Consider the following 27,171-nt stretch of genomic DNA (forward strand, 5'->3'; position numbering starts at 1 on the left):
GTAGTGTATCTCTTGATTTTCTGTAGTAGAGGAACAGTTTTTTATTGTCATTGTTTATATTGCCTGGGCTCCTTCATGCTCCTTCACTGAATTGGTGGACAGTATAGGATTGGGCTTCAGTAGGTTTCGAGATTTCTTTCCATCTTACAATTTAACTTCTTTGGTTTGATTCCTTGTATAAAAATCCTAAAGCCTAATGAGAGTTTTAATACTAGCATATATGAATTGTTCATCTCAATTGTCTTTTAGGAATGTTGTAATGCATGAAGGCAGCTGGGGAGTATCGCACACACGTGTGCCAACAGAGTCTCGGCCTGGTCATGTCGCCTTGATAGCTGGGTTTTACGAGGATGTCAGTGCAGTTGCCAAAGGTTGGGTACTGAGACAGTTTCATAATAACATGCTTGCCATATAAACACTCTTTCCTACCACTGAGTCCTGACATCAGCTAAAAATGCAGTGTGTTTTTTAAAGATTTATGTGTGTGTGTATGTATGTATGTGTGTATGTGCACATGCACATGTGCTAATGGGTGTGCATGTATGTTTGTATGTTTGTGTACAGTGTGAATGCACATGTTCATGGAGGCCAGAAGAAAGTACTCAACTTCCTGGAACTACAGTTAAAAGTGGTTGTGAGCCACCCAATGTTGGTGCTAAAAATCAAACCCAGGACATCTGGTTTTGCAAGAGCAGCAAGTTCTTTTAACCTCTGAGCCGTGTCTCCAGTGGTCTGAGATACCTTTGACAAGTCTTTGAGTGTGCCTTACTCACATGAGCACATTGTGGTGTTGATTCTAGAATAAAATTTACTCTGTCCTCATCCTGAATTACTGAAAAAAGCATGTATGTATGGATATATGATTTTGTTAGACATTGCAATCAAGTATTTAAAAGTGATTATTTTAATAAGAAGTGAATTATCGAACACGTATATTAATATAAGGATACAATATGCCTAAGACAATCTGTGAGTTTTTGTGTTGCCCTCAATTAATATTTGAAGAATGCTTCTTTCAGGCGTTATGTTTCTCTGCACTTACATTATTCCTTGCTTCTTTTTCCTATTACCCAAAGGATGGAAAGAAAATCCTGTAGAATTTGACTCTCTTTTTAATGAAAGCAAGTACACATGGAGCTGGGGGAGTCCAGATATCTTGCCTATGTTTGCCAAAGGTAAGAGACATTGATTATATTTTAGGTAGCAAATAAGATGTAAATAAATGCTTTTATTTTTACAGTATTGAGGATGAAATTCAGAGCCTCTTGTTTATTAAGCTATTCTGTTTCTTAACTGGACTCTACCCCTTGGTTTTTAATTCTTTATCTACAAAAATTTGTTCAGCCAGGTGTGCTGTGCTGCACACCTTTAGTCCAGCACTCAGGAAGCAGAGGCATTAGATCTCCCTGAGACCAGCCTGACCCATGCAGTGAGTTCCAGCACAGCAGATCCTGGTGTCTTGTGTGCTCATGCTGTACACAAGAACTCATCCCGAGGTCAAGGCACCGACAGGGTCTGCTCTTTCCTCCTGCCATGTTCATCCAGGCATATCACTCAGGTTGCTAGTCTTGGTGGCAAGTGCCTCTACCTGCTTGGCCATCTTGCTGGCTTATATTCTATTTTTATATGTTGTATTTATTCATTTCTAGAGGTTTTTTAATGAGCTCTGAAACAGAAATGTTTTCTACAGTGGACTTGAGTATCAGTTTAACAGACAGGGTTTCTCCTTTGTTCTATTTTAACAACAAATATTGCTATATAACATGGTTAATATTTTTTAATTTAATGAAATAATATATACTATCATATAACAGCCTTATAAACTTGAGCTTTAGTTTTCCTTTATATAAAATGTGTTGTAATAGTTATTACACCTTATAAGTTTATTTTTAGACTTAAATGATTCATTTACCAAAGTGCTTGTTCTCTTTATGGGGACAGTGCTGCTGTTTGGTTCTTTATATTTAAACATTTATAATGACTAATGTGTTTACTGTGTCACACCTTTGTCATTTAATGTATATCATACTAATCTGGCATTTAATATATTGAAATACCTACCACATGTATTACATTATACCTGCATTAGCATTTCAATTTGTTGATTTGCTGAATTTGTTTACATGCACAAATCCACAAGAAAATTCATTTATTTTAAAAAGTCAGCCAGGTGTAATTCTTGTTCCTGAATGGTTTTCACTAGAAGCAAAGTGATTAGCCACTTGACTTAATGGGAGGATTTTGTAATACTATACATAACATGTCTTAGAGTTCCTATTGTTACAACAAAACACCATGACCAGAAAGCACGTTGGGGAGGGAAGATTTATTTAGCTTACATTTCTAGATCATAATTTATTATTGGAGGAAGTAATGTTCTCCACGACAGGAACTTAATCAGGGCTGGAACCTGGAGGCAGGAACTTATGCAGAGTCATGGAGGAGTGCTGCTTACTGGCTTGCTTGCTTATGGCTTGCTCAGCTTGCTTTCTTACAGAACCCATGACTACCCCAGCCCAGGGATGGTACTATCCTCAATGGGCTGGTCCCTCCCTAAATTGATAACTATTTGAGAAAGTGCCTTACAGCTGCTGGATCTCATGGAGGCATTTCCTCAGTTGAGGCTCCTTCCTTTCTGATGACTCTAGCTTGTGTCAAGTTGACACACAAAACCAGTCAGTACACATAGATATAAGTGGAGCTACTGGAGAAATTTTTGTGTTCAGAAAGCAAAATATGTGTTCAGAATTGTACTAATGCTGTTCATAGACTGGTATTTTACTGGACAAACTGCATTTGCTATTTATACATTTCATTCTTTAGGAAGCAGTGGAGACTGGTTAAGTTACTGTGGCTTACCAAATTAAGCTTCCTACTTCTGGTCACAGTTGATAAGACAGGACTGAATCAGACACAAACCAGTGGGAATGTTCCTATATGTATGGTATCTAAATAACCAGCTCCTCCACGTGTCTGTATGTGGGATGTGGGAAGTAGAATGGCTGAGCAGTTCACAGGGTCACTAGAACCCAGCTGGGGTTGGAGACTGTCACTACTTCATGATGTATCCTCCTCATGACCTATATAAAAGCATATCCATCCCAGAAATCAATTATAGATTCTTAGTACATGTTTTATAAATTTGTAAGATTGACATATTTGTCCACCTTTTATTTGGTAATCAGCAGCATTTGCCCTCCTTCCCCCAGTCCTTGCTTTTGAGGCAGGGTCTGGCTGGCTTCAGTTTTGAGATTTTTCTTGTCTCTACTTCCCTGGTGCTTAGATTACAGGCATACACTTCAGGTTTTCCTGAAGCTGAGACAAATACATACAATTTTAAGACAGGTGAAATGTTTTAGAGTTTGCTTTAGGAAGCATTATGCTAGCCATCTTCATCTATTTTATATAGGGACCTCTTTAGAGGTATATGTTTAAATAGAAACGAACTTTAGAATTTATTTTTATTTTATTAAATATTAGAATTTTGACTTTGGTAAGGTAAATATGTTATTTTGAGAACAAAATGGATATGTTGATGTTTATAACATGACTCATGAAACATAAAATAAAATTTAATTATTTCTCCTATGTTTCCATTCTCTATCATAAAGCATGCTGTATTAATTCTGGCTAGCTATAAAATTCTTGAAGTAGAGCCAGGTATGATGGGGGCATGCCTGTGATCCTAGAACTCAAGAAGCTTAAGAGGAAAGATAATTTGAGAATATGAATTCAAGACCAGCATGGACAATAAATATACAAGATGATCTCAAAACAAACATAAGTTAAATGATTATTTCATATTTTATGATAGGTGAAAATTTTGTTGTTGTTTCCTAAAATTTTTCTTTTCATCATATTTCCTTTTCAGGTGCTAGTGGTGACCATGTTTATACATACACTTACGATGCTCAAAGAGAAGATTTTGGTGCTCAGGATGCTACAAAACTGGATACCTGGGTTTTTGATAAAGTTAAGGTGCATGTTGTTTTGCTCTGTTTTGAAGCAGTCTTGTTATGTACGTACCCCAGGCTGCTCATTGTTCTAGGCCTTCTTTCTTTGGTGTCCAAGTCCTGTTTTACATGGCAGTACTGAGACAGCCTGGGAGGTATTTGCTGTGCAGTGCCTTAGAACTAAATACATTCTTATTTAAAGTCCTGAAAATTTATTTATGAGTGAACTGTCTCAGGTTTAGTTTGCTGCCTATATGAACTTGAGCATTCAGTGTTATACCATGCTATTTTTAAGAGAAATTACATGTACTATAGTGACTAATAAAAGTTTTTAAAATTCTTCTTTTAAATAACCCTCTAAAAATTTGTATTTCTTAAGGTAAAATGAACCCTAGGTTAGGAGCCACAAAAGCCTGCTAACCATTTCTAGTTTGGTGAGTCACTGTAGGTAATTCTAGACCTTTGGTTGACCTTTGGAGCTTTTGTCTACTAGTAGTGGGCCATGTGAAAGATGGAACATCTTGAAAATGTTGTTTCAGAATAATACTTTTCATAATAACAAAGAAATAGGATTTTAAAGAAAAATTGGTGGCTGGAAAGATGACTCAGCAGCTAAGAGCACATACTGCATCACCATGTTCAGTCCCTAGAATACTGGGCAGCTTACCCATAAGTTCCACCTGTAACTTCAGTTTATAGGCATCTGACATCCTCTCTGGTCCTCAGGCACTTGGTAAATATATAGACAGTCAGGCCCAAACACATACACATTTTAAAAAGTTTTCTATAAAAAGGGAAGGAGAGCCAGATAAGCCCAAACAGATATGCCAGCTAGCCATTATTAAATGCTATGAACTGCTTTCCCCCCCAGAGTGATGACTCTTTGTAATTAATTAATTAATTTACTTTATGTCCCAATCAAGGTTTCCCTACCCTCCTTTTTTTCTATCCCCCCCCCCACTGCACTGTGTCCCTCCCCTACCCATCAACCCACTGTGACTGTGCTATTTTCTCAATAAGAGCCAAGCATCTACTTGAGCCTTCCTTGCTGCTTTGCTTTTATGGTTCTATGGATTGTAGCATGCTTACCCTTTATTGTATGGCTAATATCCACTTAAATGTGAATACATCCCGTGTTTGTCTTTCTGGATCTGGGTTACCTCACTCTCTTCATGAGATCCCATTTATTAGTTATTGATCTTAGTGCTTGAGCTATTGGTGTTGTGTTCAGGAAGTTGTCTCCTGCGTGAATGCATTCAAGACCATTTCTTACTTTCTTTTCTGTCATAGTGTATCCTGTGTTGTTGTAAAGAGCAATAAATTTGTATCCATTTTCATTTTTATACATGCACATGCCAGTTAGAGAAGCACCATTTGTTGGAGATGCTTTCTCTTTTCCTTTGTATAATTTTGGCTTCTTTGTCAAAAAGCAGGTGTCCATATTTGTGTGAATTTACTTCTAGGTCTTTGATTCAATTCCATTGGTCAACCTGTCTGTTTATGTACCAATACCATGCAGTTTTTTATCACTATTGCTCTGTAGTATAGCTTGAAATCAGGGATGGTGACACTTCCAGAAGTTCTTTTATTGTACAGGATTGTTTTAGGATTCCTGAATTTTTGTTTTGTTTAGTTTATATGAAGTTGAATATTGTTCTTTCAAAGTCTGTAAACTATTGTGTAGAAATTTTGATGGGGATTGTGTTGAATCTATAGCTTGCTTTTGGTAAGATGGTCATGTTTACTATGTTAATCCTAATGATCCATGAGCATGGGAGAGTTTCCCATCTTGTGATATCTTCAATTTCTTTCCTCAAAGATTTGAAGTTCTTGTCATACAGATCTTTTACTAACTTGTTTAGAGTTACACCACTGTATTTTATATCATTTGTGTCATTTGTGAAGGGTGTTGTTGTCTTCCTAAGCCTGTTTATCATTTGGTATTAAGGAGTGCTAATGATTTCTTTGAGTTATTTTTGTGTCCAGCCACTTTACTGACTTTTTCAGCTGTAGGTGTTTTCTGATAGAATTTTTGGGGTCACTTTATTCATACTATCATATCATCTGCAAACAGCTGTACTTTACCTTTTCCCTTTCCAATCTGTGTCTGCTTGAGCTCCTTTAGTTGTCTTACTACTTTAGCTACACCTTCAAGTACTTTATTGAATAGATAAGAGAGACTGAACAGCCTTGTCTTTGTCCTTGATTTTATTGGAATTGCTTTAAGTTTCTCTCCATTTAATTTGATGTTGGCTATTGGCAGTTGGCTTATTGCATAATGCCTTTATTGTGTTTAGATATGAGCCTTGTATCCCTGATCTAAGACTTTTATCATGAAGGGGTGTTGGAATTTGTCCAAGTTTTTTTCAGTATCTGGTGACATGATCATGTGATTTTTTTTTTTCAATTTGTTTATATGATGGATTTCATTGCTGGATTTTGTTATGTTGAACCTTCATTGAAACTCTGGGATAGAGCTTACTTGATCTTGGTGGATAATGTTTTTGATCAGTTGGCAAATATTTTATTGAGTATTTTGCATCAATATTCATAGTAGAAATTTATCTGAAAATTTTTTTTCTTGGTTGAATCTTTGTGTGGTTTAGGTGTCAGGGTGATTGTTGCCTCATAAAATGATTTTGGAAGTATTTCTTCTGTTTCTATTTTGTGGAATATTTTGAGGAGTATTGGTATTATCTCCTTTTTGAAAGTCTGGTAGAATTCTGCATTAAAACCATCTGGCCCTACACTTTTTATTGTTGGGGGACTTTAATGACTGCTTCTATTTCCTTAGCATTTATAGGTCTGTTTAAATTCTTTACCTGATCTTGATTTAACTTTGATAAGTGGAATCTTTCAAGAAAAGCACCAATTTCAATTAATTTTTTTAGTTTTGTTAAGTACAGGTTTTTGTAGTAAAACCTAATGATTGCTTGGGTTTCCTCGGTGTCTTGTTTTTATGTCTTCCTTTTCATTTCTGATTAAAAAAAATATATTGGATAGGTCCTTTTTGCCTTTAGTTTAGAAATAACAAGGGAACATTCTAATTTTCTTAAATCTCTTGAGACTTTCTTTGTGACCAAGTATATGATCATATTTGGAGAGGGTTCCCTGGGATACTGAGAAGGTATATTCTTTTTGTTTGGATGAAATATTCTGTAGATGTCTGTTAGGTTTGTTCGATTCTTAACATCAGTTAGTTTCATTATTTCAGCTTCTGTTTGGATGACCTGTCCATTGGTAAGAGTAGAGTTGTCAAGTCTTCCATTGTTAACATATGGGGTTGATTTTTGTTTTTTTAGATTTTTTGAAAGATTTATTTATTTATTATATATAAAGTACACTGTAGCTGTCTTCAGACACACCAGAAGAGAACATCAGATCCCATTACAGATGGTTGTGAGCCACCATGTGGTTGCTGGGAATTGAACTCAGGACCTCTGGAAGAGCAGTCAGTGCTCTTAACCGCTGAGCCATCTCTCCAGCCCTGGAGTTGATTTAATGTGTGCTTCATGCTTCAGTAATGTTCCCGTTACGAATTTGGGTGTCCTTGTATTTAGGACAGAGATATTCAGAATTTAGATGTTATCTTGGTGGATTTTTTTTTGATGAGTATGAAGTGTCCTTTTCCATCTCTTGATTTAGATATTACAATAGCTACTCTAGCTTATTTCTTGGGTCCCTTTGCTTGGAAAACTTATTTTTTTAGCCTGTTACTCTGAGGTAAGGGCTATCTTTGATTTTAAGGAATGTTCCTTGTATGTTGGATAATGGCAGATCTCCTTTTTGCATCTCTCTGTTAGCCTGTGGCTTTTTATTGGAGAATTAAATCCATTGATGTTGAGAGATATCAAAGACCAATGATTGTTATTTCCTGTTTGTTATTTTGATGTTCATGTTGTATGTGTGTTTGTGTGTCTGTCTGTGTGTGTGTGTGTGTGTGTGTGTGTGTGTGTGTGTGAGAGAGAGAGAGAGAGAGAGAGAGAGAGAGAGAGAGAGAGAGACAGACAGACAACAGACAGACAGAGAGAGACAGAGAGACACGGAGACAGAGACAGAGAGAGTCTGTTTTTGTGTCTGTTACTCTCTTTTGGTTTTAACGGTGTGAAATTAACGATTTCTTGTGGGGTTTTTTTTTGTTTTTGTTTTTGTTTTTTGCTTTGCTTTGCTTTGTTTTTTTAGTGTAATTGTTCTATTGGGTTGGAGTTTTCTTTCTAGTATCCTCTGTATATTGGGTTGGTGGAAAGATATTGTTTCAATTTGGTTTTTTTTTTTTTTTTTTTTTTTTTATGGTGATTGAAAGTTTTTCAGGTGATTGAAAGTTTTAGCAGCCTGGGGTGACATTTGTGTTCTATTTGGGTCTGCATGGCCTCTGTCTAGGACTTTCTGGCTTTTAGAGTCTCTGTTGAGAAGTCAGGTGTAATTCACTTGGTCTTTCTCCCTTGCCACTTTTCACATTCTTTTTTTTCTTTATGTGCGTTTAGTGATTTGATTATTATGTGAAGGGTAGATTTTCTTTTTGGTTAATTGTATTTTGTGTTCTGTAAGCTTGTGCATTTATGGGCATCTCTTTCTTTAGGTTATGGGAAGTTTTTTTTTTCTATAATTTTATTGAAAATATTATCTGTGCCTTTGAGCTTAGAATCTTGTATTTCTATTATTTTTAAGTTTGGACTCTTCAGAGTGACCAACACTTCTTGCAAGTTTTGTGTCAGGGACTTTAAAAAATTATTTTACTTGTCAGAGGTATTGAATTCTTCCATCATATATTCTATGTGTGAGAGTCTTTTTGTTTTTTTTTCTTTTCCTGCCTTGTACTCTGTTGGTGATGTTCATCTGTAGTTCCTGTTCGCTCACCTAAGTTGGCCATTTCCAGGATTCCCTCAGTTTGTTTTATTACTTCTATCTGCATTTTTCATGTCTTGAGAGTTTTATTTATTTTCTTCACTTAGTTGATTATATTTTCCTGTATTTCTTTAAGGGATTTATTCATTTCCTTTTTAAAGGTCTCTATTATATTCTTAAGATTGGACTTGAGGTCATCTTCATGTGTCTAAGCTATGGTGGAATGTCCACATTTTGCAGGATCCCTGGGCTCTGGTCGTGCCTTATTGCCCTGGCTTTTGTTGATTTTGTTCTTAAGCTAGAGTCTCTAGTCATCTGGGTTTTGGGGTTATTATTGGATGGTTAGGTGTTGATTTCGAAGTTTATCTTTATTAGAAGGGTGTTTTTTTTTTTTTTTTAGATTGTTTCCCTTTGCTTTCTATTTCCTCTCAGTCTTTTGGCCGGAGTAGCCTAGGGTTCTGGTGACCAGTGTGTCTTCAGATTCATGCTGGTGTCTCAGATGGGAGTGTTGTGGCCATTGTGACTGCTGTGGTTTTGAGTGCCAAATTTGTCTTTGGGGTCCCTAGTGCCAGTGTGGCCTGGTGTCTCTTAGTGATGGTGTGGTCTCTGGGAAAGCAGGAGGAACTGTGACTGGAAAATGGAGCACAGGGGATAGGGTGCAGTTGATGACTGTTGGGTGTGCTTTAAGAGGAGTTGGCAGGCATAGGAAATGGGGTGAGGTCTTACATGGTGTCCCAGGTACAAGTGTTGCATCTGGGAAAGCAGGAGGAGTTGTGGGTAGGATAATTGTCTAAGAGCTTCTTTAAGTAACAGAACTTTAAAACTGCTTTCAAAGTGACAACTGTCAAAAGACAGATTGAGCTTTACCTGGTTAGTGTTTAATAGCTTCCCAAATCTTGTATGCGTGTTTAAAGTTTTTGCTAGTCACTAGCTTTTGCTAGTAAAAAAAAAATTTATATATATATATATATATATATATATATAAAATTTAACTCAAGTAGAATATAAACTGAAGGTTAAGGATAGTTTTACTATACCACATATACTTTTCAATACTTTTATAAATATTTTTTCAGAAATACTCATCTTATTGAAAGTTAGCATCTTCTAAATCTGTACACAGTTATATAAAATATAATATCTGTTAATATAATTGGTTCATTTAAAATCATTTTAAAGCACTCTATGGATACTTGCATGCAAGCTCATAAATATGAGAATTATTTATGTCTGAAGCATTTATGAAACAAGTTTGTTATTGTGACATTAACTGCTGAACTATACTTTGTTAAGTGATGTTTCTCCAGCACAGGACACCAAGAACAGGTCCTCGTGGAAGAAGTAGTAGTCAGGAATTTTACAATCTAAGTGAGATGTCGTAGTCTCACCAAAGTTGCAGTGGAACAAGACAATGAAAAGTGATCCATTTCCAAGTGTATTTAAATACAATAAAGTTCTTGAACTGTTTCCACCACTACTGTTTAACATTGGCCACTTAACAAAATATTTCTTCAATTTTTAAAAATCGTAATAGTTCTGTGGTAATAAAGGTATGAAATTAAGCTTTTTTTTTTTTTAATAGCACCACAAAAGCTGAATGACTATTTGGACAGAAATATCTGAATTAATAACTAAGATTTCATGCTGGCATATTTTGAAGACAAAATGAAACAAAGTATAATAACTTAAGTTATACTTATATATAAGTTTAAATAAAAATTATTTTTTATCTGATTTGTTACATGTAGGACTTCTTTGATACTGCAAGAAACAACCAATCTTTGTTCTCAAAAGTAAATGAAGAGAAAGTAGTTTTTTTCTTACATTTATTAGGAATAGATACAAATGGGCATGCTCATCGACCATCATCAAGGTAATTTGAATTTTGTGTTCTGTTTGATCTTATGGGGAACAGCTGTTTTGTTTATAATGTTGATATAGTTTGGAATTTTCTTTGTGATTATGACAACAGAAGCAGTACTTTATGTACCTACTGTCCTCTGTGATGTATTGATTATACGATCTGTGGTTTTATACTGGTTAAAATGACCTGTGCCGTGACTATGCTGCACATTGAAACAAGCGAAATAGAGTGTGCACATAGTCTGCATTCACTTATCAAGGCAGAGAAAAGTATCTAAAGAACCCACATTTTGGGAGTGTTTTCAGTAAATCTCCAAAGCCCACACATTTTATGGTATGGATTTTATAACAGATGTAATAAAATGTCTTAGAGTGTTTATCTAACAGCATTGTACCAGCAAACAATTGCATAGAGTGTTGTTTATTTCCTCTTAGTGGTAGTTTCAGCTTTGCAGACCGTAAGAAAGAAGAAACCATTTGAACTTTTATTCTTTATTTTGACTTGGTTTTGTACTAACTCTAATGTCTGCTGTTTTAATTACCAGCATGAATATCTCATATCTCCTAGTTTAACATGATGCAGTGTTTTCATTAGTGGAATATATTCATATTAAACTGATTTTGTTTAACTATATGGGAAGCTTGAGTACAATCTGTTCCCAACAGTATAGTAGATATAAATCTCAAGTACTTTATAGTATGGAAAGATTCTGTACTTTAAATAATGATACTTCCCTGTCTGGGTCACCAAAACAGTGTAGTTTGTTATGTATACAAAAGTAAAAGTCTTTTTTATCCTATTCAGAATTTAAAGAGTGTTTACTAAAATATATTTACTAGTCATATACTTTTCTCTTAAAATGTCTATGAAAACTGTTTTAGTTTTTTAAAATTTATTAAATCAAAAGATTAGTCTATGAGAGACTCTGACTTTTAGTAGTAAAGATTAACTCTGAAAGCATTTCTTCAGTGCTTGACTTTAGATGTAATGAGTCTGGGTTGAATAAATTTGATTTCTGTAAATTAATTGTTCTTTTTTTGTAAACAGGGAATATAAGGACAATATTAAAAAAGTTGATGATGGAGTGAAGGAAATTGTGTCACTATTCAAGCATTTTTATGGAGATGATGGGAAAACAGCATTTATCTTTACGTCTGACCATGGAATGACAGACTGGGGTTAGTCTGTCTATTTTACTGCCTTACTGAGAGTAGTGGTGGATATAGCTTCCCAGTATTATGTTCAGAAAATCCCATGTCAGCACATAATTGTATGTTTGAAATGTCTGACCTTCTATAAAAACATTTTTTCTAATTGTAAAACGAACATATTCTCATTTACAAATGAGAAAGTAGAATTTTTTCTCATTTTTTTTTTATTAGAAAAGAAGCTGTACCTGGAGTTTACATGTGAAGGCAAAGGGAGTGATGCTAGTTAAGGCGTGCGTCTGAGGACTGCCTTGAACATAACTCTGTGCTCCCTGCGAGGCTCCCATGGCAAATAGAGTTTGTTTGTAGAGAAGTATAGGACATATAGATGAGGTTTGATCTCTTGAATTGTAAGATGAAATTCTAGTGAGCTGGATTCCATCTTATAAAGGATTGCTCTTAGCTGTCCCATTCACGGAGTCGGAACCAAAGGATTCTGTGTCAGTTACTTGTGCATAGCTGTGACAATACATGAGAGCAACTTAAGAGGAGATATTTACTTTGGCGTACTGTTCTAGAGAATTTGCTGTGGTTGGCTGGCTTGAGCAGAACTCTGTGTTGCTGGGTATTTGGCCAAGGGGTTTGTTTGTTTTTACCTTGTAGTAGATAGGAAGCAATGATGAGAAATAGGGATGGGGCAGGTTCTCACTCTCAAAGGCATACCTCTGGTGACTTTAGCAAGCAATATCATAATGTTTCTACAGCCTCCCAAAGTATCAGTACCAGCTGGGCACTAAGTATTCAATATGTGAACCTCTGGGAGCATTTTATTTTCAAACCATGGTGAATCTGTACGCCTTGCTGTCTTCTTCACACCACTTGATCCCAACTGGGAAATTGTTCCCCTGAATAATTTTTCCCTCCTCTTTCTGCCTGTCTGCCCCGGCCCCTTCTGTGATGATCCCTGGGCCTCGGTGTGTGTGTTTACAAGTGATATAGATATCCCCTTAATGGCTGGACATTCAGTAGCCACCTGCTACCATCACACGATGAGTTGTGGATCACATCTGTGTGTCACTGCTGCTCACTGGAAGAAGCGGCTTCTTTGGCTGACGCTGATTAATCAGTAGTCCATAGATATCAACATGGCTACTGAGAAGACAACTGAAAAGTCAGGTCACACTCGTGTAGCACAAGAGCAGTAGCTTCCAGGTCTGGGCCTATGACTTTTCCAGCCTATACATGGATGGATTCTTATACCAAAGCATTTAGAGATTATTTTGTCATTCTCAGTAATTACATACTCAGTCTTATGATTCAATGTCTTTGCTGTAGGTTCCCACGGGGCTGGTCATCCTTCAGAGACTTTGACTCCTTTCGTTACTTGGGGAGCTGGAATCAAATTTCCTCAGAAAGTATCAGCTCAGCAATATGATGACGACTTTCTAAAAGGTACAAACGTTGTTTTTATTGTCATAAATGCCTGTGTATCAAGCATTTAAGATAAAGCTAAAAGTAAACTAAATGGATTTTCACTCAGTTCTTTTTCAAATCACTTCTGATTGTTTTGAATCTCTTACTTTAATGCTTGTGTGTTAATTTTGTCACTGTTATATGCAAATTCTCCAAATCAAGGATTTGGTTAGCTTTCTCTCTCCTCCCTCCCCCTTCCCAGAACCATTTGTTGAACATATTCCAATATACCACTGATAGTACATATTTTGGCCTTCCTAAATATCTAAGAATTAGAAACTTTAATCTCATTTTTGTTAAATTAAAGAATTTGAGTATAAGTAAATAAGAATAAAATAATTTAGTTTCTTAGAGGTAAATTATTAAATTTATTACAATTTCCCAACTTAAGCCAAAATAGCCTCATACTATTAATCATGAGATTGCACTAAGAATGTATATCCCTTATATGCAAAGCTATATGTAATGCCAGGTTATTTCTGTTTGGACAGAACAGCATGTCATGGTGCATTTTTCATTCTGCTGTTTATGTATTGTCAGTGCTGGCAGAGGATACTAGGGCAGGCCACAGGCCTACAGGGGAAGCATTTGACAGAGGGCCAGAATACAGCAGCAGTAAGCTATTAGGATTCTTCCAGGCATATTTAAGCACTAATGAATAGGCCTTAGACAGTTCTTTTTGTGGCAGTTTTTAAATCTATGCTATCTTTGGGGTAGTTGTTTCCATCCATCTTAGTACTAGCATAAGGATGTAAAGCTCATGGTTCCCATGTAGCCCAGGATTGTTACATTTGCTAAATACAAAATCATAAACTTATAGTATGCTTGTTTAAAACATAATATTTGTTTGGGTGGTTTTTCTTGAAACTTGTTTGAGCCATGTTTTGATTATGAGCTTTGTAGTGGATGACATTGTGTCCCAATGGCCTGTGAGGCAGATGTATGTTTACACTACTTATTCCATGGAAACTCTTGCCTAGTAGATTAAAGCTATTATTAACCAAGTTATTTGTTATGAGTAATGCTGTATTAGTTACTTGAAATGATGTGGTAAACATCATGACCAAAAGTAGTGTGGGAAAGACTTTGGCCTAAGATCTGATACCCTGAACCTAATAGAAGGTAGGAAGGGTGCTTGAAATACAAGCACAGGAAAGGACTTTCTGAACAAGAATCCAGAAATGGATGTATTGAGACCAGCAACTGAGAAGTGGGACCACATGAAAATAAAAATGCCTGTATAGTAAAGGGCACCATTATTTGGATAAAGAAGCTGCCAGCCGAATGGTAAAAAATCTTTACCAAATATATATCTGACAGGGAGTTAGTAACTAGACCCCAAAAACTAAACAACAGAAAGTTCTCAAAAGATGAAATATAAATGGCTAAGAAATAATTATTTTTTTAATATTCAAATCTTTAGCCATTAGGGAAATGGAAATCAGAATTACTTTGAGATGACAATCTTAGCTTAGTCAGAAGCTCCAAAACACAAATTATAACAAATGCTGGTGAGGATATGGGGAAAGGAAAGGCTCACGGCTGGTTATTCACTTATGCAGAAAGTAGCTTATGCTTTCATTCACTGCTGGAGCATGAACTGGCACAACTCTGGGGACCAGGGCGAGGCTTCTCAGGCTAGAAGTAGAGCTCCCCATGAAGGGGTTTTAATAGTAATTTCATATACTTTTTAAAAACGTGGTGTTAAAGATCCTAAGAGCCTCATAGCTATAGTTTTAACTATTTGCTAACAGCTGTTTACCCAGAGAAGGTGAGGGAGGGCTGTTGGCTGTGGCTGTGCCCCTCAGTAGCCGACCGGCGACGGTGAGTAGTAGTCTCGCTGCCAGTTGCCATGAGGCTTGTACTCTCCTTGGATGTTTGAACATTATGTCTCCTGAATGTGTTAAAAGCTATTTAATAACTCACAGAAAATACTAAAGATTAGTTTTTACTCCTTTGCTATTTTAACATCTCTTTTTTTATATGTACTTGGTTGAGAGAGGGGTTTCCCATACTTACCCTTTACATGGAGTGTCTAGCACGCCTGAAAATAAGACAGTTTGTTCTTGTTAAAAATATTAACATCATTTTTGTAACTCTGTTCTTCAGAATGGAGATTGGAAAACTGGAAGAGGCGAGATGTCAATCAGGTACCTTTTTAAGTTTAATTATGTTATTTTCTATAAGAAATGTAGAGAAAACTTGGAAGTAATAATGAAAATATTTTCCAATATTCCTGTTATGGAGACTACGTTTAGTGCCAGTGCTTTGGCCTGACTGATCTTCTTGTGCCAATTCAATCTGACAACAGCAACAAAGCCCAGGAGGGTTGTTGAGATGGCCAAGTGAGTGAAGTGCTTGTCACACAAGCTTGACTGAGGTCAGGCCCCCAGAGTCCCAGTTTGGAGAAATGAACCACATGTATGCTGTCCTATGATCTCCACATGCATGCTGTAGCAGTCACGCTCCTCTCCCATCCTTCATCTTACACACAATAAAAAATAAACCATTTTTAAACTATCAATTGAAACTAAAGCTTCCTTCCAGGGGGCTCAGGTACTGAAGAGGTCTTACTATGAAAAAAAGCCTGAATACAAATTTCTAGCACCCAATAAAGTCTCTGCATGGATTCATGTTCCTCCAGTCTCAGTGTTGGGAGGTGAAGACCAATAGGTGCCAGGAGCTTGCTGAGCTGTCAGCCTGCTTAGCAGACTAGGTCTCTAGTTAAGTGAGTCAGTCACCCTGTGTCAAAATATAAGATGCAGAGCAATAGAAGATACTCCCACATCCTCCGACTTCCGCTTGTCTGTGCATGCATGCATTCTTCCAAACATGCATATACCACATCTGCTACCTGAAAGGCTCCTTTCAGGCACTAGTCAGGAGTTATTCTGTAAGTCTAAACTTACATGCTTATTGAATTTCTTTGATTTCCTGTAATGGTTGCATTGCTTATATTAAGCAGAGGTACATTGAAATTCCTTATCAACATCTTTAATAATGTAATGGGAAAAGTGTGACTAAAGTTTAGATTACCTATCTACAGGTCTTTTGTTATGAGGAGATGGGCGGGGAGAGGGAGGGAGTCAGAGGGAGGGAGGGAGGGGTGTGTGTGTGTGTGTGTGTGTGTGTGTGTGTGTGTGTGTGTGTAATTTAAGAAGGCTACACTGGGCAGTAGTGACTCATACCTTTAATCCCAGTACTACGGAGGCAGAGGTAGGCAGATCTCTTTGAATTTGAAGCTAGCCTGGTCTACAGAGCTAATTCCAGAACAGTCAAAGCTACACACATAAAACCTGTCTTGAAAAAAAAAAGCTAGACATTATTACCTGTAAGTGCTAAGTTCAGGGTTGTTGAATATATGCTACTTCAGCAGCCATCTTCACTGTTTGTAGAAGGGTCACCATCACTGGGATATGATATGAAAGTGGCAGGTAGCTTGTCTTCTAAGTAACATGCAAGGTGACAGTTTTTATTAAGGATAATAAACCACAGTTTAGGGATTCAGTTTCTTGTCCATCCTTTGAAAAGTTATTTCTAGGAGCATAGTAAAAATAGAGGGTTTTTTTTTTTCCCTCTTAGGATCAATGCATGCTACCAAATAAAATTTATATATATATATATATATATATATATATATATATATATATATATATATATATATATACTTAAAATATTAATTCATTAATTTATAATTTAAAAAACAGCCTAAGGTCTAGAAATGATTTGACGACTATCACACAGAAACATTTTTTATTTGTACCAAATAGTCAAAAACTGAATGTAAAGTTTGTTTTCCAAATCTGTTGGGTGATACTCGTGGCATACAGCTATGTTAGATGACAAGCTTTGTATTTAGTCCTCCAACCAACACTCAGATGCCCACTTATGATGAGTGTGAAGTGGGGTAAGTGTGTGTCAAAGCAAACACAAGCTGTGGCCAGGGTGCTTCTGCTGTAGCAGTGAGAACTGACCCTGTCACAGCATTGTATTACCAAATGTGGAACTGAAACTAAATGCTGTAGGAGAGGACATAGCCACGAGAGCATGGGATGTATATATCTGGTAAACTTGTTAGCCAAGGGTTCCTAGAAGGTTTCGGACTGAGCTGAGATGAAAGAATAAGCAAGAGTCATAAGGCCAGGGCAGCAGCAGAGCTTTCCAGGGAGAGGAGCAGCATGAGCACAGAGCTCTGTGGAAGACATTCATATGCTGAAGGGGCTTAGAAATGGCTTGTGTTCAGATCACAGGGACCATAGGATGTCAGGCAGAAACAGTTAGGGACAGGTTTGTGAGGTCATGATGGCCCTTGGGGACTTAATTCCTAAAGTTTGAGAAAGTTCTTGAAGTGGTGTGTGTGTGTGTGTGTGTGTGTGTGTGTGTGTGTGTGTGTGTGTATAAGAATGCTCAGGCTTCAGGATGAATAGATGAGTGGGAGAGACAAGATGTAGGGAAGCCTTTGAATAGCACTGGTTTTCTGGGACTGGCATGAATCTGACATCAGACCTTACAAACTTTACATTAACTGAGGAACAGAAGTACTTTAAAAGGAGCACCAGTGAAACGAAGGGAACTCAAAACAGGCATTAATGGGGCCAGACAGAGAATTTATCCCAGGGCCACTGAGAGAGAGGCCTGGTAAGAGCAACAATTGTAACTGCCCTTCATTGCAGGTTATTATGTGCTAGGTGCACTGAAAGTTTAATTATACCATCACTTTGTAAGGGAGAGATGTATTCAACTGATGGGGAAGTCTAAAAACCTGCTGAAGTTTTCTGAGCTAGCCAGCCAAGTTTTAAAGCTGTTTCATCCAACTTCTAAGTATTTTACTACTTGGCAAATTTTGAGGACCAATATAAATACAGCCAATTAAACTTAGTAATGTTGAGGTTGCTAACTTTCTTTGGGGACTATTCTTGAGTGACAATAGGACAAAGTGAAGTGTAGTGCTCGGAGGAGTGGGACAAAGAATAACAACAGAAACAACTCTCCTCGAGGCTGAATTGAAACAAGAAATACCCACAGTGCCTTTAGGGCTGTCCTCTTTATTGGCTGGCCAGACTTCCTTCTGATAGACTTTCTTTAGTGCTTTTGCATATGACTCCAGATACAATCGACCACTATTTCTTTTATAATCACCAAAGTATTCTTTTATACAATACTGAAAACTTTATACAAAACAGGTTCTAAGAGGGTAAGTAATTTTTGTTTGACTTTGTTTTTTATTGATGACTTTTAATGGTTTCTTCTCAAAGTTAGTTTTTCATAAGTTAATGAATTTCTAGCAAATTGAAAGACATTGCCATATAAAAACATAATCTTTAAAGGTTTTTGATTATAATAAATATAGCAATAGTCTATAGTTGTATGAGAGGATACAGTTTGCTGGTTTATACATGTAGACGTACTAGAATTGAACTCTTCTATTTCCAGGCTGATATTGCACCACTGATGGCATCCCTTATTGGAGTCCCGTTTCCTCTTAATTCGGTGGTAAGGAAAAACACAATTTCCCATATGAAAATACAATCTGTAGTTGTATTTAAAACTATTCCTTCCTACATATCGATATTTAATACCTCATAATTGAATATATGCTATATAACATGGAAGAAAGCTTACCTTTAAATGTTTTATGGCAGAACTTTTTTTTTCTAAAGATTTGTTTTATTACGTACACAGCATTCTGCCTGCATGTATGTCTACAGGCCAGAAGAGGGCATCATTATAGACGGTTATGAGCCATCATGTGGTTGCTGGGAATTGAACTTGGGACTTTCGAAAGAGCAGACAGTGCTCTTAACCTCTGAGCCATCTTACCAGTCTCTGAATGTTTTATTTCTTTAAAAAATATAATCTTTTTATTCTAGTAACAAATGATATATATACATATACACACATATATATACATATATACATATACCATGCATGTGTGTAACATTCGATTATAAGCAACAGAAACTGAATCTGTTTAAAGGAGAAGTTGTTGAAAACTTTGAAAGTTTGCCAGATCACATAGAAGCTTGAAAACCGTGTTTGGAAATCAGTAGGAATCAAGAGGGTCCTGAGGGTGCTGCTCAAGGCTCCAGCCTTAGGGCAGGTCAGAATTATACCTATAGCTGCTGCTCTGTGACTCAAGAACCAAATCCAGATGGTCTGATTTGGGTCTTCGCCCACCCTTCTGCAGAGGAGAATAGGGCCTCAGATTATAGTTCCACTGTGCTTTATTCAGAGCGGAAGACACTCAGCAGGAAGTGGTTATGCTGCTAAGAATGGATCCGAGCAGGGCGGTGGCGGTGCATGTCTTAGTCCCAGTGCTTTGAAGGTAGAGGCAAGCAGATCTCTGTTAGTTTGAGGCCATATTGGTCTACAAAGTGAGCTCCAGGACAGCCAGAGCAGATGACAGCATGACTGACACACTTGCATTAGGCAGCTTTCCATCACTGTCACAGATCTGCTAGTAATCAATTATGAAAAAACACAAACAACAAGAACAAAGGGTGTTTATCTTTGTCTCACCAGCATTAAAGGATTCAATCTGTGTTGACACATGGTGGCAGGAGTTTGTAGCAGACCAAAACCAAACTGCTTGCCTTGTGACAGAAACGAAAGGCCCAAGATGCCCTAGTCTTATAATAGGGTGTGTCCCTAGTAACCCAATGACCACCCGCAAAGTTTGTGTCGCTTCTTATTAGGTCTTACCCCTTCACTCTTCTGTCACCTTCCAACAGCACCAGGCTGGGGACCAAGTTTTATTCATGTGCTCATAGGGAGTAGAGTACAAACCACATATAGGGTACAAACCACAGCAGTCACCTGTTAGTGTTCAATTTTTATTGACTTTAAGTCATCTCATTTGTTTATTTAATTATTTCTGCTTTGTTTCCATTGAATCCAGTAATTTTTTTTACCTTTTTGTTTTCTTTCTGTTTATTTTATTTTAATTTGTGTGTGTGTGTGTGTGTGTGTGTATTCCACATGTATGCACCTGTTGAGGCATTTGTAAGCTACCCAGTGGGGACACTGGGCACTGAACCTTTGTCCTCTCAAAGAGTAACAAACTCCCTAACCACTGAGCAGTAAGCACTCTTTTTTAAAATGGTATGGGTGTGTAATTTAGTGCTGGCATGTGTGTCTGCACAGATGAGTGCCTGATGTTCTAAAAAACCTGAAGAGGTGTCAGAGCCCCTGAAACTGGAGCTTAAACATGGTCCTAAGTCACCAAGTGAGTTCTGGGAATTGAACTGAGGTTTTCTTGGAAGAGTAGCCAATGCCCTTAATTGCTGAGTTTTCTCTAGCTCTTTGTTTTCTCTATTGAAACAGACTCTTACTCTGTAGCTCAGGCTGGCCAGGAATTTTCTTTCCTCCATCTTGACCCTCAAAATACTAGATTTCTGGGGTGGTGCTTGTTTTACAATCAGAACAGCACAATTTTTATTAACACTTATTATGTTTTGTTTTTTAGGGAATACTTCCTGTGGGTTATCTTAACAACACTGGTCTCTTCAAAGCAGAGAGCATGTTTACCAATGCAGTACAGATTCTTGAACAATTTAAGGTGAAAAAAATACATAAACTGTACTGTAATTTTTAAATATGTTAAGTAAAATACTTGATTTTATATTTTAATGAATAGTTTTCTATAACTTAGTATCATGAGATTTGAATATTTGCTTAGGGTCATAAAGTTTTTTATTTCTGAAATACAGGCTTTGTGGGTCAGTTAGAGTGCATAGAATTCCCTTTGAGTAGTATCACTTACTACAAGATTGCCGAATATGCTGACAAAGACTACAAGCCAAATCCTTATTTATTGGAATGTGCCCAGAAGAAGTAGATTAGAGAATACAGCATTACAGACTTGATCCTCTGACTGAAACTTTGCCTCTCTTTTTTTCAAAGAGTTAAGAGAGGATTGTTGTAATTACATTATAGTGTGCTGCTTTTACAAAAATTGATGCCATTAATTTTCAGCTTACTGAGATAGTAAACTGTTATTTAATTTTTCTTGAAATATTCATAAAACACTACAGTATAATAACACAAAAGTTTATTTATTTCCATAAAAAGTTAATCATCCCCAAAGAGACATTTTAATTGATATTTATATTTCAGAATGAAATTCATTATTTTTTCTCATTTAAAATAAAATAAGTATTTTCATGCTTGATTCTCAGGTGAAAATGACTCAGAAAAAAGAAGCTACTTTACCGTTCTTGTTTACTCCGTTTAAGTAAGTCTTAAATATTTTTTATTAACTTGAAGGAAAAAAATTTACTTGATTTTGTCGCCAATGAGAGAGATTAATTTATGTATAAGCATTGTTATGTTTTTGTTTAGTAAAGCAGGTGCCAAACCGATATTCTTTTTTCTTTCTCTTGCTAATCTGCTAAACCTTGTATACTTGTAAGTGGCTGGAGGAGGAATGGAGGTGTGGGTACTGTGGTAACCTATATAGACAGTTGGTCAACCTGGTTACTTCACCTTACATAGAAAGATGTCAGCTCATTCATTACAAGCAGGGCATCGATATCAGATCTGGATGGGTATTGAAGATTTGGGGCATCACTGTGAACATGGTGATGGAAATTGTTTGGTATGTAAGGCTCTGGCCGAGTGTAGAGGGTGACAGGGAATGGCCAGGGGTGGTATTTGGAGAAATATTGGTTCCCAAATATTAGAGCTACTTGAATGGGAACCAGATTTCTTCGTTCCAATCTCAGAAGATCTATTTTTCATGATCAAGGAAAGGGCAGATATGAGTCCTAAACCCTGCTCTGTGTGTGCGCTTATGCCTGACTATATGTGTGGGCTTAGCAGATTTTCTCACAAGCTTCGTGAAGGTTTTTGTTTTTAGAAAGATTTTTCTTCTGATTAAAAAAAAAGATTATAGGAGTTTTAGAAATGATTTTATTGGAATTCACAGCAGCAGCAACAGTTCACTGAAATTACTTTTATCAAGTTATATAATACAAGAGTATTATATAAACTAGAAAAGTTTAAATATTGTACATGTATACATATATATACATGTGTATGTGTGTGTGTGTGTGTGTGTGTGTGTGTGTGTGCATGTGTGAAAGATTGTTTTGTATTTTATTTTTTTAAGTAGTTAACGTTTTCTTCAAGTGAGTATTTTTAAACTGGCGGGTCTGAAGGCGGGCTGGTCACTTTTTTCCACACTAGTGAGCAATTGGTTAGGCTGGGCTTCCAGATGACACAAATTGATTAGCAATTGCTGTAAATATCTATAGCAACTTGTATGTATTAAGTGCTGAGTGTCTTTTTCAAGAAGCACATATTGACTGAAAACCGTATTGGTTAGTTTTGTTACCTTGACACTATTTAGAATCAGCAGGGAAGAGAGTCTTATTAAGAAATTAGCTAGATCAAGCTGACCAGTGGCCATTTCCCAGGGTATTAACATGATTATTTAATTGGGGTAAAAACATCCACTCACTGTGAGGCAGCACCATTCCTTAGGTAGGACCTACCTCTCTGGCAAGGCTGGTCAAGAATAGAGTCTTCTTCAAGGATATGTGTATATTTTTTGCTTTCTTCCCCTTGGTTTAGTGTCTAATACTAAGCATTGATTTGATGCTCAATTCCTGCATGAATGTTGCTTTCTGTATTTAGAGATACTGCTTAGTGTCATGTGGGGGCTTTGCCCAACTGCGTCTTAGAGCAAAATAATAAGATCTATCTTCAAACCTGTCTGGCTAAAAATCACTTACTTGAAACCTTCAGTATCATCAGAAAAAAAAAAGTAAGATGATAAAATACAAAACTGACTCTTCATGATATATCATTTAAGGAATAAAACCTCAAGGCATTAAACATCCTCAGAAATATTTTTTAAACTGCTAAATACTCATAAAAGTAACACTCACTTTACAAAATGAATAATTGACAGGATGTACCAAAAGAAGGAAAGAGGGGCCGAGATGGCTTAGTGGTTGAGAGTGCTTATAGCTCTGCAGAGAACCTCTACTGTGTCCCCAGGACCCATATCAGGCAGCTTGCAACTGCCTATAACTCCAGTTTCAGGACACCGAGCACACTTTTCTGGCTTTCATGCAGATACACACACACACACACACACACACACACACACACACACACACAAATTAAAAGGTCTTTTTTTAAAGGAAGAAAAGAATGCAACTAAAACTTTAAAGATAAATTGAAGAGTAATAGTTCTAGATAGAAGGCAATTCTAAGTTAGAATAGTGGATGAGCAGAGCTGTAGTCAATGACATTTCATTTAAAGCAGAGTGAGGAGAAAGCTGGGAGAGATTGACAACAGGATGTACAGGAAAACGTGTTCTTTAGCCTCCTCTACCTGACAGAACAGCACCTCAGCAATGGCATGATTGTGAACAGTTGGGAGTGTGAGGAAAGCGATTGTACATCACCACGTGGGTCAAGACTTGATGGACTAGAAGAGAAAATATAATCATAGCACAGAACTTTGCTAGTCAGTGAACCACATTTACATGTTAGTCATACTAATGTTAATACTCATTTTCAGCATTTAGAGGCAATCCTTAGGAAGAACATGGAAGAATTATTACAAGTACAGAATAAGATGGAAACATTACTATCCATGACAACATACAGTACAGTCAGTAATTGGAGGGCAGAGGGGAGAGGAAACATATATGTGGTGCTCCTACTGACCTCCTAAACTAGAACATGGAAGATCCCATCTTAGAGGTTTAGATAGTGGACTATGACAGTCACAAGGGCTAACAAAGGAAGTAAAGTTAGTGAGGTGACCAAGCTGAGGACAGGAAGTCTAGAGACGGCAGCAGGTCAACAGAGAGTGTGTTGAGTGATGAATGATGACTTGGTGTTCAGAATGCATGTGGGGAAAGGTACTAGAATAGTTAAAGCAAACAGGTCAAGGTGTTTTGTCCCTCTGCATTGGTGAACTGAGAAACCAGAGGGTATTTTCGCATTATCATTATAAGTAGCTCTGCTTCATTGACAGGTTTGTTTTAAAAGTTTCTTGTACTTTGTATTTTGATCATATTCCTTCCCCTTTCCCAACTTCTCCGAGATTCAGCCCACCTACTTACCCATCTAACTTCTTGTTCTTTCTCTTTTTCCAAAAAAACAACATTCCAAAAATTCAAAACAAACAACAACTCCCAACAAGATTTAAAAAACTACCAAAACAAAAACCACACAAAGTTGTCAAGTAGTATTTTGATTCCCTGATTTTTAAACACTGCGTGTATATCTGTTCAAGGTCTGGGCAGCAGCTTATTGAGGCTGTCATCTAAAAGAAATTTGAAAAGCAGATATTGTAATCTTTGGTACTAATCAAGGAGAATATTCAATAGGATAAAGGATACCATTCATAGCAAAAGTAAAGCATAATAGAAAATGTGTGTTGTGGAAAAAGATCTAAAATTTACTTTGGCCATATTAAAATATAAATAAATATTGACCAATAGTGCTAGCTATCATACAATATTAACATTGTATAAAATAGTTAATAAATATAAACTAATTTTTCATGTGGTTCAAGATGTTTTTTAAACTTTATATAGAGAAGATTTTCAAGAATAGCTTAGCTAATACTGGGGAAGAACAAGATAGAGATTGTCTCTATAGACTGTAACTGCATCTAGGCTACGTACAAGGCAGTACTGGTACAAGTGTAGCACGTGATTATTCAGACTGATTAGGTAGTACTTAAAGAGGTTGCTATCTATGTGATACTGGTTTTGCTTACAGGTGGCATTTCGACTTACTCACAGCACATTGTCTTTGCCCTGAAAAAACTATGGCCAGGTCCCTACCTTACTTCAGTCATAAATTAAATTCCATATTAATTAAAACTGAAAATGAAGTTTTTAAAAAAGCAACAGTGTATAACCAATTAAGCAAAATATAACAGCAGTAAGAAAAGCAGCTTAATTATATCTGAACTAAAATGTTGTACTACATAAAATAAACCATACAATTAAGTTATTTTCAGATATGGAGAAAACATTTATAGACTATGTAACTAGTATTAAATGTGTAAGAACCTTATACATCAGGTCAGGGAAATAGCTCAGACAATAGAGTACTTACTGTTTAATTCTGAGGCTCTGAGTTTGGTCTCCAAAACTTATGTTAGGGGAAAAAAGGCTGGTCGTGCTGGTTTATGTTTGTGTCTCAGGATTGTGGAGTCAGAAACAGATTCCTAGCACGTGCTAGTCAGATATCTTTTGGCTCTTCCAGTGAGAGACCTGTCTCAAAAAATGAAAAAAGAAAAAGGAAAAAAAAATAAGGATAGTTTTCCAGATTCACCTCTGTGCCACACCTCCATGTCCCCTACATTCCTCAATAAAGAAAACATTTTATACCGCAATAGAAAAAAAATAATTACCTTAATAAAATGGAAAGTTATGCCTAAAATTTCATCAAAAGAGAATGCATATATGGTTGTTATGAAAATATTGACCTCATATTTGTTGAGCATTTACTAGTCATTAAATATTGTTTTGTGTTTTCACATATATTAAAAAAGCTTTACTCTATGAAGCAGTTCCTATTATTTTCCCTCCTGTACAGGTAAAATAAGGTACAACAAAACGACGTTTCTGACATTTCCAACCCTAATTCTAATCCTAACCTGAAACCAGACAGACTGTCTTCACAGTCTCTTGTATTCTTAACTACTTTGTAGTGTGGTTTTTGTAGTAACAGTGTAAAGTACAAATACCAACTGTACTGGACGGTTTACAATGCATTCTGAGATAAGTAATTATATGTAGAGAAATTATTCTAGTGGAACATGGAAACATCTTTATTAATAGGAGGTGGTTAGATAGGAATAGCGTTGTTTATTGCAAGCCAGTTGATGGCAGGTAAAGAGGAAAGTGTGGTGAGCGCATCTGCACCTACATGAGGATGTTTGCACGTGGAGTGAAAAAAGTCAGCATTGGGACTAGTTAATCCTAGAAGTATGTGTGCAGTAGTTCTGTGAGTGCAGAGGAAAAGCAGGCTTAGTTAATAGTATCATGAGGATATTAGCTAGCATTGTAGTAAGAATTTATTAGCTTAGTATTTAATTACATGAAGTTAGAAGATATAGTAATCAGAGGTAATATTAAATTGAAAATGATTTTTCTGTTACTTGAGAAGTTGGGCATGACATAAAGTAAATTGTATTTTAAAAGCATATTTACTTTTATGCCTTAAATCTTTTTTCTTGCTTTGAGGTATTTCTGAAAAAGGTGTATTTGAAAGCAGTAATTTTATGTATTAGCCTGGCATTTAGTGTTCAGTATACCCCCCCAATATTTGATCACTAGTATCTGAATGTGCTAAATGTTTTTATTTTTTAGTTACTAAATCCAATTAGTGTTCTACATTCATACCATCTGCTTCTTTTTAATGATGTTTGTACACATAGAATGTCAGTGTTGTCTTTATTTTTTTTTTATTAAGAGAAAATATCTGAGGTTTACCTAGGACTTTCTTTTTTTTTTTTATTTTTTAAAATGACTTTATTTTACAAAAAAAAGATAAATGTACAGATTTTAAACATTTTTTGCTTAAAATTATACATTTTTGTCAGTACTGTTTTTTCACACATTAAAATTTTTACATAAAACCATGTGAATATATTTTTTTAGTCAGTACTTGATTTTTTTCAAGGGCTTGACAGTATGCATTGAATACCTAATAGTTACAATAAGCGTAAAGTACATGAAAAACAAAACGCAACACGGAAATAGTCAAGGTCTTCTTGTTTTGTAAATATATGTATATTTTTTTGTTTTCTTTATTTCTTGGACTTCATACAGTCTGTGAGTTGTTTCTGGGGGAGTGCAAGCCTCTGGGGTTAGCATCCCACTATCAGTGACTGCATATTATGTCTGTTCTT

At 36.3% G+C, this 27,171-nt stretch overlaps 1 protein-coding gene across 1 annotated transcript in view; it reads left to right on the plus strand.

The window, feature by feature from the left end:
* PIGN (phosphatidylinositol glycan anchor biosynthesis class N) overlaps nucleotides 1–27,171 on the plus strand; it is a 120,378-nt gene that overhangs the window by 11,190 nt on the left and 82,017 nt on the right. Inside the window, exons 6-15 of the mRNA XM_080926400.1 lie at nucleotides 250–371; nucleotides 1,077–1,175; nucleotides 3,872–3,978; nucleotides 10,547–10,671; nucleotides 11,710–11,840; nucleotides 13,146–13,262; nucleotides 15,393–15,433; nucleotides 18,717–18,776; nucleotides 20,749–20,841; nucleotides 21,461–21,516. Of these exons, the coding sequence (XP_080782526.1) occupies nucleotides 250–371; nucleotides 1,077–1,175; nucleotides 3,872–3,978; nucleotides 10,547–10,671; nucleotides 11,710–11,840; nucleotides 13,146–13,262; nucleotides 15,393–15,433; nucleotides 18,717–18,776; nucleotides 20,749–20,841; nucleotides 21,461–21,516 (951 nt within the window). The remainder of the gene's footprint in view (nucleotides 1–249; nucleotides 372–1,076; nucleotides 1,176–3,871; nucleotides 3,979–10,546; nucleotides 10,672–11,709; nucleotides 11,841–13,145; nucleotides 13,263–15,392; nucleotides 15,434–18,716; nucleotides 18,777–20,748; nucleotides 20,842–21,460; nucleotides 21,517–27,171) is intronic.

The sequence above is a fragment of the Micromys minutus genome, assembly GCF_963924665.1.
Source record: "Micromys minutus genome assembly, chromosome: 12".
Lineage (NCBI taxonomy): Eukaryota > Metazoa > Chordata > Mammalia > Rodentia > Muridae > Micromys > Micromys minutus.